The sequence below is a fragment of the Mobula hypostoma genome, chromosome 12 (genome assembly GCF_963921235.1).
Source record: "Mobula hypostoma chromosome 12, sMobHyp1.1, whole genome shotgun sequence".
NCBI classification, from domain to species: domain Eukaryota; kingdom Metazoa; phylum Chordata; class Chondrichthyes; order Myliobatiformes; family Myliobatidae; genus Mobula; species Mobula hypostoma.
The window spans coordinates 6,831,780-6,847,408 of NC_086108.1; the positions used below are offsets into that span (position 1 = coordinate 6,831,780).

The window sequence follows — 15,629 nt, forward strand, 5'->3', positions numbered from 1 at the left end:
GTCTGCCTCTGCTGGAAATCTAAAGCCACACGCACACACAAGAAGCTGGAGGAACTCAGCAAGCATTGCAGCATCAATGGAAATGAATAACCAGTCGATGTTTCGGGTTGAGCCCCTCCAACAGGACCGAAAGGAAGACACCAGAATAAAAATGGTGGGGGGAGGGGAAGGAAGCTTGCTGGAAGTTGATAGGTGAAGCTACATGGGTGGGAGAGGTAAAAGGCTGGAGAGGAAGGAATCTGATAGGAGAGGACCTGGAGGGAGGTGATAGGCAGGTGAGAATAGATAAGAAGCCAGAGTGGGGAATAGGAGAGGGGAAACATTACCAGAAGGAGAACTCGATATTCATGCAATCAGGTTGGAGGCTCCCCAGACTCCAATATAAGTTGTTGCTACTCCACCCCAAGGGTGGCCTCATCTTGGCACAAGAGGAGGCCATGGACCAACATATGGGAATGGGAATTAAACTGCTTGGACACTGGGAAGTTCCACTTGTGGCAGATGGAACAGAGGTGCTAGACGAAACAGTTCCCCCAATTTACGGTGGATCTCACCGATGCAGAGGCAGCCGCATCGTAAACACTGAACATTGTAGACGACCCCAGCAGATTCACACTGGAAGTGTTGCCTCATCTGGGAGGACTGTTTGGGGATCTGAAACTATCACAAAGCTCATTTTGCATTTCTGTAAACTTTGCCTCTGAGGTGGACAGTGTAAATTTCAATCAAAGGATCTGTTTAAAGTATCTGCTGTGAGTTGCAATTGAACATGTCACAGGTCACTTTTGGTCACTTTTAGTTTGGTATCCAACTATATAATTGGAGGAGCAATATCTTGTATTCCGTCTGGGTAGCCTCCAACTTGATGGCATGAACATCGATTTCTCCTTCCAGTGAACAACTTCTACCCTCTGCCTCACCTATGTTCCCCACTTTGACCTTTGACAACTTCTCACCTTTCTCTTTCTCCTATGGTCCACTCTTTTCTCCTATCAGATTCCTTTTTCTCCAGCCTTTGATCTTTCCCATCCACTTGGCTTCACCAATCATCTTCCAGCTGGCCTCCTTCCCCTCCCCCACCTTTTTATTTCGACATCTTCCCCCTTCCTCAGTCCTGAAGAAGGGTCTTGGCCTGAACCATTGACTGTTTGCTCTTTTCCATAGATGCCTGACCTACTGAGTTCCTCCAACATTTTTTTTTGAGGCATCACATTTTGAAGGTGTCCTCGATGCTGGGGAGGCTAGTGCCCATGATGGAGTTGGCTGAGTTTACAACTTTCTGTACCTCCGTACCTCCAACAGTACATCTGTAGAAATTTGCGAGATTCTTTGGTGTCATACCAAATCTTCTCAAATTCCTATTGAAATATAGTCACTGTCGTACCTTCTTTGCAATTGCATCAATATGTTGGGCCCAGGATAGATCTTAAAAGATGTTGACACCCAGGAATTTGAAACTGCTCACCCTCTGCACTTCTGATCCCCAGATGACGACGTGTCTGTTCTGTCACCTTTCCCTTCATCATGTCCACATACAATCTCTTGGTCTTACTGCCAATGAGAGCAAGGTTTTTGCTGCAATATCACTGATCTATCTCGCTCCTCATTGCCATCATCTGAAATTATTTTATTTACTAAAAATAAGTTGAATTCTTACGATTTATTGTGGATTAATACGGATACTGAATTGAATGCTTTTTACAAAAGTGCTATTTAGAACATCTATTGAATTTTGTTGTTCTGTAATTATTTAATGGGTTGGATCATGCAGTTACAGCAATTGATTCACCTAGGCTAGCTCCTATTGACATCAATGGATCTGGGGTGGAGAGGGTGAACAGCTTTAAGTTCCTCAGCATAAACGTCACTGAGGATCTCACGTGGTCTGTACACACCAGCTGTGTGGTGAAAAAGACACAACAGCGCCTCTTTCACCTCAGATGGTTGAAGAAGTTTGGTGTGGGCCCCCAAATCCCAAGAACTTTCTACAGGGGCACAATTGAGAGCATCCTGACTGGCTGCATCACTGCCTGGTATGGGAACTGTACCTTCCTCAATCGCAGGACTCTGCAGAGAGTGGTGCGGACAGCCCAGCGCATCTGTAGACGTGAACTTCCCACTATTCAGGACACTTACAAAGACAAGGGTCCGAAGGATCATTGGGGACCCAAGTTACCCCAACCACAAACTGTTCTAGCTGCTTCCATCCAGGAAATAATACTGCAACATAAAAGCCAAGATCAATAGGCTGCAGTACAGCTTCTTCTACCAGGCTATCAGACTGCTTAACTCGTGCTGACACAGCTGCATTTCTGTGTTACATTGACTATCCTGTTGTACATACTATTTATTATAAATTACTATAAATTGCACATTTAGAGATGTAACATACAGATTTTTACTACTCATGTTTATGAAGGATGTATGTAATTAAAGCCAATTCAATTCAATTCGGCTGTTCATGAAAGTTTACAACTTCTGAGGCCACGGTATTGAGCTTATTCCTGCGACAATTCAGAACAAGTCTAATCCCCTTGCTAGCATCTCTGTGGGCCTCCAATCACCTATCCTTACTTTTCTTGAAGATGTAGCAGTCTTGTCTTGACTTTTCCCTCCAGGCACCAGCCTATAGGGAAAATTCCATTGTGAAATAAAAATAAATTTAAAATTTACAACTCCTCATTTTTTGACTAAAGGAAATGGACTTTCCATATTTCACTTGTAATACATCACCCATTTGGTTTCTTAACTCCACTGGAAATTGTCGCAGTTACTTCAAATCTGATTTTTGTACTCCTCTGTAGTTTGGTTTTATTACCTTTCAGGAGCTTTATAACTGCTCCCCGTGCCTTCATTTCTAAACTAAAATATATTAATACAATTGAGTCATGGAAGCTTGTGTTACCCGCTTCAGGTTTCTATTACATTTTCTTCTTTATTCTTCTGCCCATCACTGCACTAGTGTTCAGTGCAGCAATGAAGGTCCTCTATCTCTGGTGGCGTTCACGACTTCCTTCATCGTGTCAGTAGCTTCCTCTCAGTTTACTGTCAGTCATGCAAGTCCTGGGCGGAGACTCAGGAATATCGTCACACTCAGATGTAGAAAGATGCTTCATTGCTGTTTCTGTCATAATTTTGTTTTTCCAGTCAGGGTTGTTAGGCCTGAGCTGAACCCCCGAACCCAGAGGACCAGTGGTCCACTCTTTGCCCTCCGGCCTTCGACCAGTTTGGCACAGGCTATCCTACCAAGAGCCAAAGCATAAGGCTCTGACCCCAGCCAACATAGCTCTCCAGGTCATTGAGGCACACAGGCCTCCAAACCACGACAAGATTGTGGTCCTCTTGCAAGTCTTTAACATTTTATTTTGTTGTAATTCTATTGAATTACTGAGAGACTAGATTGAGGAGCCATTTTCTCTCCTGTACTTTTCCATTGCTCTAACAGAATGGGTACACACAGACTTAACTCACCAGGTGCAAAAACAAAATACAGATCTGAAAATACAAATCTCAGCTTTTAGCATGGCCAATATTTTACAGAGTTTTATAATTTTGTATTCTTTTGCAGCAGTTCTGTGGTTGTGGTGTGGGCCACATATATCAGAGCTGTTTTGAAAGGGATCTTCCCCTGGGTGATAGCTCTATGAAAAAATGTCATCAAATTTACATGCATGTTTCAATGGGCTCTTCAGATGAGTTAGCGTTCTGCTTTGAACCAGAAGTCAAGTTCAAGGGACAACTGTTCGCAGAAAATGCTGAGCTTAATGGAAATGCACTTAAATGTAAATGGATTCATACAGACAATATTCATTAAATTTCATTCTCTTTCCTTTGATGTAGAGCACTCTGAGCAATTTCTGGAACTGGAATAGCTTTAACATGTGCCAAGATGTTAAGAAAATATTTTTTCTCAACATTTTGTAGTTTTATTGTAAGAAATAATATATATCTCTCTCTCTTTTTTCCTCCTCTTCCTACTTGCCCACCTCCCCACCACCCCCATCACCACCACTACCAATTTGGACTCTATTTGCAGTTGGAAAGATGGTCTGGCATTCAATGCCCTCATTCATAGACACAGGCCAGAACTCATTGATTATGACAAGTTGAGGAAGGTATGTTGCAAGCTTAACCTTATTGTGTTAATTTTTATAATCTTCCATATAACTTGTATCTTTGTTACAGGTGCAGCAGAAGTGCAAATTATAACAATTCAGAATCAGAATAAGAATCATGTTTTATATGACCAGTATATGTCATGAAGTTTGTTAACTCTGCGGCAGCCGTACATGATAATAGGAAAAAAAACTGTGAATTACACTAAGTGTATATGTATATTAAATAATTTAATTAAAATAAGTAGTGCAAAAATAGAAATTTAAAAAAAAGTAATGAGGTAGTGTTTATGGGTTCAATGTCAATTTAGAAGTCTGATGGCAGAGAAGAAGCTGTTCCTGAATCACTGAGTATGTGCCTTCAAGCTTCTGTACCTCCACCTTGATGGTAGCAGGACACGTCCTGGGTGGTGGGGTCCTTAATGATAAACAGCACCTTTCTGAGGCATTGCTCCTTGATGCTATGAAGGCTAGTGTCCATGATGGAGCTTTCTTCGATCCTGTACAGTAGCACCCCTCTTCCCCGCCCCCCCGCCCCTCAATACCAGTTAGAGATGCAGCCAGTCAGAATGCTCTCCTCCATGGTACATCTGCAGAAGTTTTCAAGTGTTTTAGGTGACAAACCAAATTTACAGGGACTTTGTCGTGTCTGGAGGGCCTGAGATAAAAGGAAAGATTGAATAGGGTAGGACTTTATCTGTTGGAACGCAGAAGATTGAAGGTAGATTTGAGAGTCATACAAAATTATGAGGGGTATAGATAGGGTAAATGCCAAGCATCTTTTCCCACTGAGGTTGGGTGAGAGTACAACTGGAGGTCATGGGTTAAGGGTGAAAGGTGAAAAGTTTAAGTGGATCATGAGGGGAAACTTCTTCACTCTGTGGGTCGTGAGAGTGTGGAATGAGCTGCCAGTGTAAGTGGTGCATGCAAGGTTGATTTAAGCATTTCAGAGAAGTTTGGATAGGTACATGGATAGTAGAGATATGGAGTGCTATGATCCCTGTGTAGGTTGATGGGAGTAGGCAGTTTAAATGGCTTGGCATTGACTAGTTGGGCCAAAGGGCCTGTTTCTGTGCTGTAGTTTTCTATGACTCTAGCGGATCTGGATGCTTGGATTAAGAGTTCAGATAACCGTGATAGCTCTGAAATTTAAATTTTAGTTACAAGTCTAGAATTTGCAAATTCTTGATTACAGGACAGGTCGAGTACCCCTTATCTGAAATTCCAAAATCCAAAAATCTCCAAAATTATTATTTTTTTTTTGGGAGCACTGACATGCCCTCAGAAAAGGAAAATTCCACAAGGAGCTTGGAAGGTTCCCAGGTGATGCGCAGATCTCTGGCGGCACCTAATTAGTTAGCTTGTTTATTTCGGCTTTTTTCTCAAAGATGTGCTGGGTGTATTCCAGCTACCGCAACACCGCTGCGTTCTTCGCGGCAATGTATTTGTCCACGGCCCGGAGGTTGGGGACCACTGCTATTAGGCATATCAAATTGGGAATATTTCAAAAGTTAAAAGTAAACTTATGATCAAAGAATATACTGTATGTCACCATATACAACACCGAAATTCATTTTGTTGTGTGCCTGTTCAATAAATCCATAATAGAATAATAACCAATGAGGAATTTTGACCCCTTATGTGCTGACATTGTAGAGGACTCAAAGCAGGTTCATGAAAACGATTCCAGGATTGAAAGGCGTTTAATGGCTCTGGGCTTGAATTATAATTTATGTATGTTGAAGGTTGTGTTTGAAATGGAGGAAAAAGGTGTTTCTGTAATCTGTAATGTTGGTTGTTTGACCTTTCGGCGCCTCTTTCATCCTGATAGGACGATCCTCTCTCAAATCTGAACAATGCCTTTGAAGTGGCAGAGAAATATTTAGATATACCTAAGATGTTGGACGCAGAAGGTGAGTGATTTTTTTTGTGCGGTGGGGCTATCCTTGGTGTCCACTTACAAGCTTGCTGTAATTTGTTTACTAATACAGAATATTCTTCCTTAGGTCTTGTTCTATTTTTATAAGAGTTTTGGATGGCTTTTGAATTTTAACTGCAGGGTGTTTGGAAATAAAGGCTGAAGTTGTCACCGTAGAATTCACTAAATTTTAATTCTGCGCTAGCAGGTTATTGTCAAGAGAGGCTTTGTAGGCTGGTGTAAATGCTCAAGTGACAGCCCACTCACATTCTTTTTACCAGTAGGGAATGTCGGAAAGAACTTGAGCCTCAGCTACAGAAATGCAAATAGTTGTCTCAGTACAGTTTCAGGAGAGTTAATGGGCCTTTTCGTGCTTGTTGCTCTTGAGGGCTTCTTGGCACCCCTCCACCCAGTGTTTTTTTTTCCTGCAGAAATCTAGATTAAAAATCTAATTTTCGTATGAAGGTTTACTCTTTGAGTAATTAGCCTCTTAACTGCAGTGGTTTGTGAGAAAAGTAGCAGGAAGTTAATTTTTAAACCTTTACTACTTGGGTAATGTATTTAAAATTTTAAATAATGACCAAGATCTTGAGGGTAGCTATTGAATCCCCAGTCTCGCTCCCCACACCCCCGCCTCCACATCCCAGGTTGCTCTACTGTGAGGATTTGAGCTAACCATTATGCGATCCTGCCGCCCCAATTTTTGAATTGATACATATTAGAAATACTTTTTGGTGGTGTATTTACCTTAATCCTGATTGCAGCTACAACAGCATTGTGTGCAGTGAACATTTGCTTTTGGTTTGTTAGGATCCAATGTCTCAGCACGAATCAAATCCAAGTTTTTTTTAAATATTTAAAAGTAGAATCACAGACAACAGAAACTAGGAGAAGCATACAATATTTAAATTGCTGAAGTTATTTCTATAATAGAGTTTCTTAACACAATGAAATTCCATATGTTTGCGTTCATGGTATTTGCATTTACTGAAAGATTTTGATGAAAAGCAATTCTCACTTGGCAGTATTGTCCTTTACGGTTAAGTTCCAGCCTTGACTTCCAACTTCCTGCTCTGTCATTACAGCTTACAGATCCTGCAAACACTTGCTTTTCCCACACTCCCATGAGAACAACGGTCTTAGCTGCCTCATTATAATTATGAAATTGGTTCCTGGGAGTCTCAGGACAGCTTCAACTCCATTTATATATTAAAAAAAAGGAGGGGGCCTATGACACGAGGTAGAGCTGTACACTTGAATTACAATTTGACGTACACAAGAGGTTCTGCAGAAGGTCCCAATGAAGGGTTCCGGCCCAAAATGTCAACTGTTTACCGTTTTCCATAGATGTTGCCTGGCCTGCTGAGTTCCTCCAGCATTTTGTGCGTTTGGCTCTGGATTTCCAGCATCTGAAGAATCTCAAAGATGAGAAAACCTGCAGATACTGGAAATCCAAAGCAACACACACAAAATGCTGAAGGAACTCAGCAGGCCAGGCAGCATCTATGGAAAAGAGTAAACAGTCGATGTTTCAGGCTGAGACCCTTCATCGGGACTGGAAAGGAAGGGGGAAGAAAACAGAATAAGAAGTGGGTGGAGGGGAAGGGGTGCAGGTTGGAAGGTGTTAAGTAAAGCCAGGTGCTTGGGGGAGGGGGATATGTGAGAATCTGTAAGGTGGTAAGTGGAAAAAGTAAAGGGCTGAAGAAGAATGAATCTGATTGGAGAGGAGAGTGGGGAAAAGGGAGGAGGAAGAGTACCAAGGGGAGGTGATAGGTTAGTGAGGAGAAGAGGTAAGAAGGGAGCTAGAGGAGGGAATGGAAGAAGAGGTAATTTTCCCCCCCTCTTCCTCTTCCCTCTTCTGGTCTGTAAGACAGAGCCACTGACCCTGCCTTGGCACCTTTTCCAAATTTTGTTCTTTTAGAGACAGGCAAAAAATATGAGTGAAATCTGGTAGCTATTAATGGTAGACAGGGAGGAAATGGAACCAGTTTACGTGGGTGGGAAGTGTCCTTTGAGAGGAATGTGCAAATAGCAAGCACTTTTAAAAAAATATATTTTTCCTACATCATCAGGACAAAATAAGAAAAACATAGTTGTTGCATAAGGGTACTCCTGCACAAAATGAGTTGAACACCTTGATGATCTAGTAAAGGCAGTCTTCCATCCAGGTAGACTGCCACTCTCCTGAACTTGAGCCCAAACTTGGGCTGCTGCTTTGCACAAGTTTTCTGGCACAAATTTTAAAGACCACCCAGCTCGTCACAGTCATCATCATCTGTGGGGTCAATAGTTCCTGTTCTGCTCACCCCATGTAGACCATGAGATGGAGGAGCAGAATTAGGCCATTCGGCCTATCGAGTTTCCTCTGCCATTTCATCCTGGCTGATTTATTCTCTCTTTCAACCCAATTCCACTGCACTGGGGCAGTTGCATTTTCCTCCTCATTCTGATGAATTGATACAAGCAAGCAGATAAGTGAGTAGCTGAGACTTGCATCTTATTCCTGATGTGAGGTCTGTGTCCCATGTGGCTTATATTTATGGTGATAGTAGGTATGTATACATGTGCCTTGTCTCTGCAGCGCTGCCAAAAATATTTAGGCATTTCCTTGAATTGTTGACACTGTTTCTAAGAAGTCACCTCCAGATTATTGCAGTGGTCTTGCTTATGGCTCTTTGATTGTGATGTTGAGACTGATTTTTAAGATTAGCTTTATTTGTCACATGTAGTAAAATGTGTCATTTGCGTCAAAACAGATCAACGATGATTGTGCTGGGATCAGCTCCCAGGTTTTGCCATGTTTCGAGTGCCGACATAGCACGCCCACAATTTCCTAACCCTAACCTTAACTCTGGTCTTTGGAATTTGGGAGGAAACCAGAAAGATGTAGCATGCCCACAGTTTACTATCCCTAACCCTGACCGGTTTGTCTTAGGAATGTGGGAGGAAACCGGAACACCCAGAGGGAACCTTCGTGGTCACAGGGAGAACATACAAGCTCCTTAGTGGCAGACATTGAACACTGATTGGCGATCACTGGCACTATAAAGAGCTTGTGCTAACCACTATGCTATTGTGCCAGTCTGCAGTGTACTTCTACCAATAAAAATGAGGATTTCACAAAAACTTCTGATTGTAGATGCAATCCAGTTACTAGTGGAGCAAAAACATGGCTGTTAAGGAATTAGGGTAGTTGGCCATAAGACCATAAGATATAGGAGCAGTATTAGGCCATTTGACCCATCGAGTCTTGTCTGCCATTTCATCATGGCTAATTGATTTTTTTCCTCTCAGACCCAATCTCCTGCCTTTCTCCCTGTATCCCTTTATGCCCTGACCAATCAAGAATCTATTAACCTCTGCCGTAAATTTACCTAAAACTCCTTCCACAGCCACCTATGGCAATGAATTCCAAATATTCACGATTCTCTGGCTAAAGAACTTCTTCCTCATCTCCGTTCTAAATGGACACCCCTCTATTCTGAGGCTGTGTCGTCTGGTCCTGGACTCTTCCACCATAGGGGCTGTCCTCTCCATGTCCACTCTGTTGAGACTTTTCACCTTTGGATAGGTTTCAATTAGCACATCCCTCAGTCTTCTGAATTCTAGTGAATACGGGCCCAGGGCCATCAAACGCTCTTCATATGGCAAGCCATTCAATCCGGGAGTCATTTTTGTGAACTTCGAACTCTCTCCAGTGTCAGCACATCCTTTCCGAAGGTGAATGGCCCAAAACTGCTCACAATGCTCCAAGTGAGGCCTCACAAGTGCTTTATAAAACCTCAACATTACATCCTTGCTTTTATATTCTAGACCTCTTGAAATGTATGCCAACATCGCATTTGCTGACTCAACCTGCAAATTAACCTTTAAGGAATTCTGCACAAGGACTTCCCAAAACCCTTTGCACCTCAGAATTTAAAATTTTCTCTCCATTTAGAAAATAGTCTACGCTTTTATTTCTTCTTCCAAAGTGCACAACCATATTCTTCCGACACTGTATTCCATTTACAGCTTCTTTGCCCATTCTTCTAATCTGTCTTTGCCTAATGACATTGAAATTCTTTTGTTACTTGCATCAGAAAGACCGCTCGTCTAATAATTTTGGTCCTTCATTCTGAATGCAGCCTGTGGAGCAAGTCAACTCCACAAAAAGGATCTTTTCGGAAATTGAGTTATTGATCCCAGCACTTGCAGGAAGCTCTTTAAACTGACTTCAGCAAACTGTGAACATCATTAGTGTAGGAATTGGATGCTATTAGGCGAAGAAGGGGCAGATGTTTCCTTGTTACAAACATGTTCTAGTGTATACACGTGATGCTAAAAGGTTAAATTGTTCTGTTTACTGAATGAACGGTAAAGCTGTAGCAAAATCTTATACTTAGTTAGTGAGCTATTCCTCCCCGCCCCCAGATTTTAGTATTTATCAATTCTGGTAGTTGGAGCAAACTGATCAAAAAGGAAATGAAGTTCAAAGTACATTTATTATCAAAGTATGTATACTTTATACAACCTTGAGAATCACCTCCTTACAGGTAGCCACAGAACAAAGACACCCAAAAGAACCAATTTTGAAAAAAAAACAAGCACTCATGTGCAGAGGAGAGAAAAAACCAAATCATGCAAACAATAAAACAATAAAAGAACAAAAGGGAGTCCACAGATATGAGGCCCCGAGCAGCTGGAGCAGGCTGCAGCTCAGTTCTGCACAGAGCTGAGTAAACGTTGTGGAACAGGGATTGGTAATGGCCAAAACCCTCGCCTTTGGTTCTGATATCTTCCCTTTTTGAGCCATCTGGTCTGGGGCTTAAATTATCCAAATATCGAGTCGTTACTCACTCTAGGACCTGGGCCCTGTTGAATTGAAATGCTCTGGTTCTGGACCCCACTACCCCGTTTCGTCCTTACCTGACCTTTCCAAGTCAGCCTGGCACTTAGATCAATCAAATCACAAGACACCTAGGACACCCTCCTTTGTGAAGAGATGGAGCACAAGCACTGATCACGTGTCCCTGTTTTGGATAGAATGAGGCCGTTTCCATGTTTTGTGTTACATCACTGCCTGTTGCAGTCTCAGTGTCCCAGGCTTGATTTTGTTTTGGTGCCATGAATCTCATGAAAGTGAGTCAGTGGACACGAAACAAGTCATCAATGCAGCTGATTCAGGAGCCGGTTAGTCGCAGGCCACTGCCTCAGTTCAGCGCAGAGATGAGTAAATCTCAGAGCAGGGAGCTGAACTGGCCCCTCCCTCTCTGCTGGCCCTGTCACCCTGACCTTTTCAATCTGCCCAGCTTTTAAATCGTCCATGTGTATACACTATACATATGTTAACTTAGTCCGAACGTGACTTCCCCAGTAGACTCATAATTGATTCCTCTCAGTTTATTTATTTATTTATTGAGCTACAATGGGGAACAGGCCATATGAGCTACACCGTCCTGACGAAGGGTCTCGGCCTGAAACGTCGACTGCACCTCTTCCTACAGATGCTGCCTGGCCTGCTGCGTTCACCAGCAACTTGGATGTGTGTTGGTTGAATCCCTAATTTAATCCAAGCCTAATCAATGGGCAGTTTATAATGTGGAAGGAAACTGGAGCACCTGGAGGAGACCCATGCAGTCGTGGGGTAGAAAATTAAGAACTTTACAGACAGCACGGGAATTGAACCTGGGTTGTCTGTACTGTAAAGTATTGTGCGATGTTTGATTAGCAGAATTACAGAGCACTACAGCACAGAAACAGGCCCTTCAGCCCATCTAGTTTGTGCCAAACTGTTACTCTGCCTAAGTAGGTGGAAATGCAGTCCTGGATGCCAGGCAAGGATGAGATTTGGCTCGTGAGTTCCACTGGAATGTGAAACTGCTTTTTTTTCCCCTGGACCTTTGTAAGTAAAGACATTCTGGAGTCCGTGATTTTTGGGTATGGCTGGGAAAGCTGACTTCCGTTTGATTTGAATACTGTTAAGCTCGTCTGCAAACCTAAAGCTACTTTACATTGTTGACGGCATTGCAGCAATCTTGTGGCGTGCAGGGATCAGTGCTGGGGTGGTGGGTGTTTGCATTAAATTAGCTTTCAACTGTAAGAATTTTGGGAAGCGATTTTGTATTGAAAGTGGATGTTAAGCTTAACGTTATTTTTACTTCCTTCATGATGTTCTGCTGTTCCAACATTTTATAATTTCAAACCACAGTTTCCTGTTTAATTTTTTAAAAAAAAAACACACTCCTTTCATCTATATTGCCAAAATAATGAATCTTCAATCCACAGCAGGAAGGCCCAAACTTTTCAGTGAAATTGTAACAGGTGTGGCTACAAGAGCCAAGCATAGAGTTTATATTTTCCCATTAATTGGCAGAATTTGCAAATGGTGATCTCACTGGACTATTCGGATCTTTGAGGCAAAAAAGTGAAAAACAGCTGTCTGGAGACTCCAAGGCAGGACAGATTTGTGCTTTTGATGCAGGTTGCTGTAGTCCAGTAGAATTGATAATGTAATTAAGTTATAGTTCTTTAAACCACATTTAAAAGGAGTTTATTCTTTCCTTATTTAATTATGATGTAATACATTTCTGTTTCATTCTTGTGTAATGTTGTATGCCTGGATATTTGTAGAAAATGCAGGTTAACTTCCATATTTCTGTTTTTGTTTTATCTTACTCTACATGTTTGTGCAAATGTGCTTATAAATAATGTCTATAAACTGGAATAGACTCAAATTTGTGAATGTGAAAATCTTTGAAAACTTTAGATGCTAGTGTTCTCAAGTTTTTAAAAGTGCAGTGTTCAGCAGGTCAAGCTCACATCTGTGGAAAGAAATGGTCAATTTGTCAGGTTGAAAACACTTTGTTAGGGAAAGTCAAGAGAATGCAATATTGCTGAAAAAGTGGGAGAATGACCTAAAACGTAAAATAGTTCAAGTTTATTGTCTTTCAACCATATGCACGTATATGGCCAAATGAAACAATGTCCCAACCCTTCGAGCCACAATGTTGTCCCAGGTTGTTCACACCTACTCCACAACCAATGTAATCTTTCCCTCCAATGTAGTCCATAGCCCTTCATTTTTCTTAAACATCACTGTTGTATCAGGCTGTACCACCATCCTAGCAGTATGTACCAGCCACCCTCCTTTCTCCGTATTTAAAAGAAAAACTACTGATGCCTCCCCTAAACGTTTCTCCACTCACCTTAAACAAATCTCTCCGATTCATACCTTTGGCTTCATCCTTTCTGCTCCCCTCATGTCACCTAGTATTTTTTTCTTCTCCTTCATAGTTCAGAAACATTTTCCACAGATACTGAGTGTTTCTGGCACTTCCTATTTTTAAGTGGACCTTTTCACTCAGTGGAGTAGTGGGATGCAGAATCTTCCCTACCAAAGGAGGTGTGAGGTGCTCCTTCCCTTCGCTAGCCTGCAGGTCACCCTTGGGCAGGTGTAGCACCTGCAGCTGGTGCATATCACAAGTCCTGGTTATGTGACCACTGATGCCAGGGAGATAATCTCCGAAGAGTATTGATTATCACTAGGGCCATCCATCTTGTAAAGACACTGCCTAGAAGAAGGCAAAAGCAAGCCACTTCTGTACAAAAAATTGCCAAGAACAATCATGGTCATGGAAAGACCATGATTGCCCACATCATACGTCACAGCACATAACAAACGCACAACTCACTGAGTGGTGCAACAGTTTTGGGTATAATTGTATATTTTTGTCCAGGTCAGTTATTCCTTTTCCATATATTTAAGTATGTAATTTTTGTTCCAACATAATTTTTTTTTAATGTGGGTGAATTTAATAGATGACCAATGATTTAAAGTGTCAGTAGACAATATTTGAAGTACTAATGTCTTGGTGCACCTGCAAAATTCTTCTTGTTTTGTTAAATTAATTTTGTCATTAATCTAATTGGGATCTATTATACTAGAGGCTTTAGAGTTTAGATTAAACAAACTTAATTAATGAAAATTTCCCTTCAATTCCTGTAGAAAGCAGAAAGTACTGCAGAGTACATATTGGTAGATATTTTGCACAATGTTTATAGATTTAGATACACAATGGCAGTTTATGCCTTTTGACAAAAGTGTTCTGAAAACCTAATGCCTTGGTGTCTGTGACTGATAGCACTCGGTAAGCACACTACACGCAGATGGACCCACATGCTGAAACGCACACGCACATGCATACAATCTTGTCATTCTGCTGAGTGCAAGTACTTCAATGTCTGTCCCCATACACTCTCACAATGGGCCCTAAACTGAGCTGATGGGCTCAGGTTGTCTTGATATGCTGCCTTTTCCGACTGCAAGGTGGAATATTCCATTTCTGTAGTGATGGAGCTGTGTAAGTACGTATATGTTGTTTGCACACTGTATTTAAGGTAGATAGTTCTGTTTATTTTGTAATATGATTATAACTGCATTGTGGGATGCATCATATTCTAATTCATATGTAGTCTTAAGTTAACTTTGTGGGTGCAGTGCTGTATGTCCTGGTGTAAAGAAAAGGAGCTGATTGTTGGTAAGGGAGAGCGATGGGGGCCACCAACAGTTCACACTGAACAAGAATAAGTACAGAGCTATTATTGTGTTTTCTGGTAGCTGTATTATTGGAAGTTTTCTTTTCATTATTTTCGCTAATTTTTGTAAGTTTGATTCTCGATGCACCTAATAAGACTCTTACACTAAAGTGCTAAGTGACTCCAGCCATTTTTACTTTGGTCATAACTAACATTGTCAATCAGTTTCAGTTATAGAGTCCGGTGTATCACTTGTTAATTTTTCATCAGTATGTTGTACTTTTTTGGTCATGGAAAATGCAGCTGTTTTGCATGTATTTATAGAACATTTTGTGGGCCCCAAATAGATTTGTGGGGTAGAACGTTGTAAGTGTGCCAATTTGCATTTACCTTCGATGAAATCGAAAGTGTCTTGATGGTAAGATTTGTACATTTTGATTGCTCTGTGGATAAAAGCATGCAAGTATTTAATAACCTGTGCTAGATGTTGATTTAGAAGCCTCTAATAATTCTGTTTACCCACAGACATTGTGAACACTGCCCGTCCTGACGAGAAGGCTATCATGACCTATGTCTCCTGCTTCTACCATGCCTTTTCAGGAGCGCAGAAGGTACCATGTCATCAAGGAGCCCCCTTCTTCCTGCAGCACTGATCTCACGCTTCTCTTTCAGCTATCCTTCAGATATTAAAATTTCCTGGTTCCAGGCATGATGCTGCCCCCTGTGCTCTTGCATATACCGTACGATGAGAGTACTAGTTTTTTTTTCTGCTTGTGGCATGATGCAACCTTACTCTGCTGACTTTCTCTCTGCACAGATATTGTAGGCACTCTCAGGCCAGACGAAAAGGCTATTATGACTTACGTTTCCTGCTACTACCATGCCTTCTCGGGTGCTCAAAAGGTGAGCTCTTGCCCTCATGCAAGCATTCTCTCTGCCTGCGTGCTTTTGGTCTTCTGCGGTGCTCGTATCTTATTGTGAGGTGATACACACTTGATATTTCTTTGTATATGGTGCAAATATATTTTCTATAGGTTGACTAGTGTCACTTTTAAGGTTATGTAGTACGCATATACACT

General features: G+C 41.6%; 1 protein-coding gene across 5 annotated transcripts in view; it reads left to right on the forward strand.

The window, feature by feature from the left end:
* Positions 1-15,629, forward strand: part of LOC134354591 (alpha-actinin-1-like) — a 156,392-nt gene that overhangs the window by 78,332 nt on the left and 62,431 nt on the right. For 3 of the 5 annotated variants that reach the window (XM_063063567.1, XM_063063565.1, XM_063063563.1), the window contains exons 6-8: positions 4,037-4,115; positions 5,947-6,028; positions 15,076-15,161. In XM_063063567.1, the coding sequence (XP_062919637.1) occupies positions 4,037-4,115; positions 5,947-6,028; positions 15,076-15,161 (247 nt within the window). Of the gene's footprint in view, positions 1-4,036; positions 4,116-5,946; positions 6,029-15,075; positions 15,162-15,367; positions 15,454-15,629 lie in introns of all 5 variants that reach the window. The other 2 variants (XM_063063566.1, XM_063063564.1) reach the window with 1 other exon arrangement.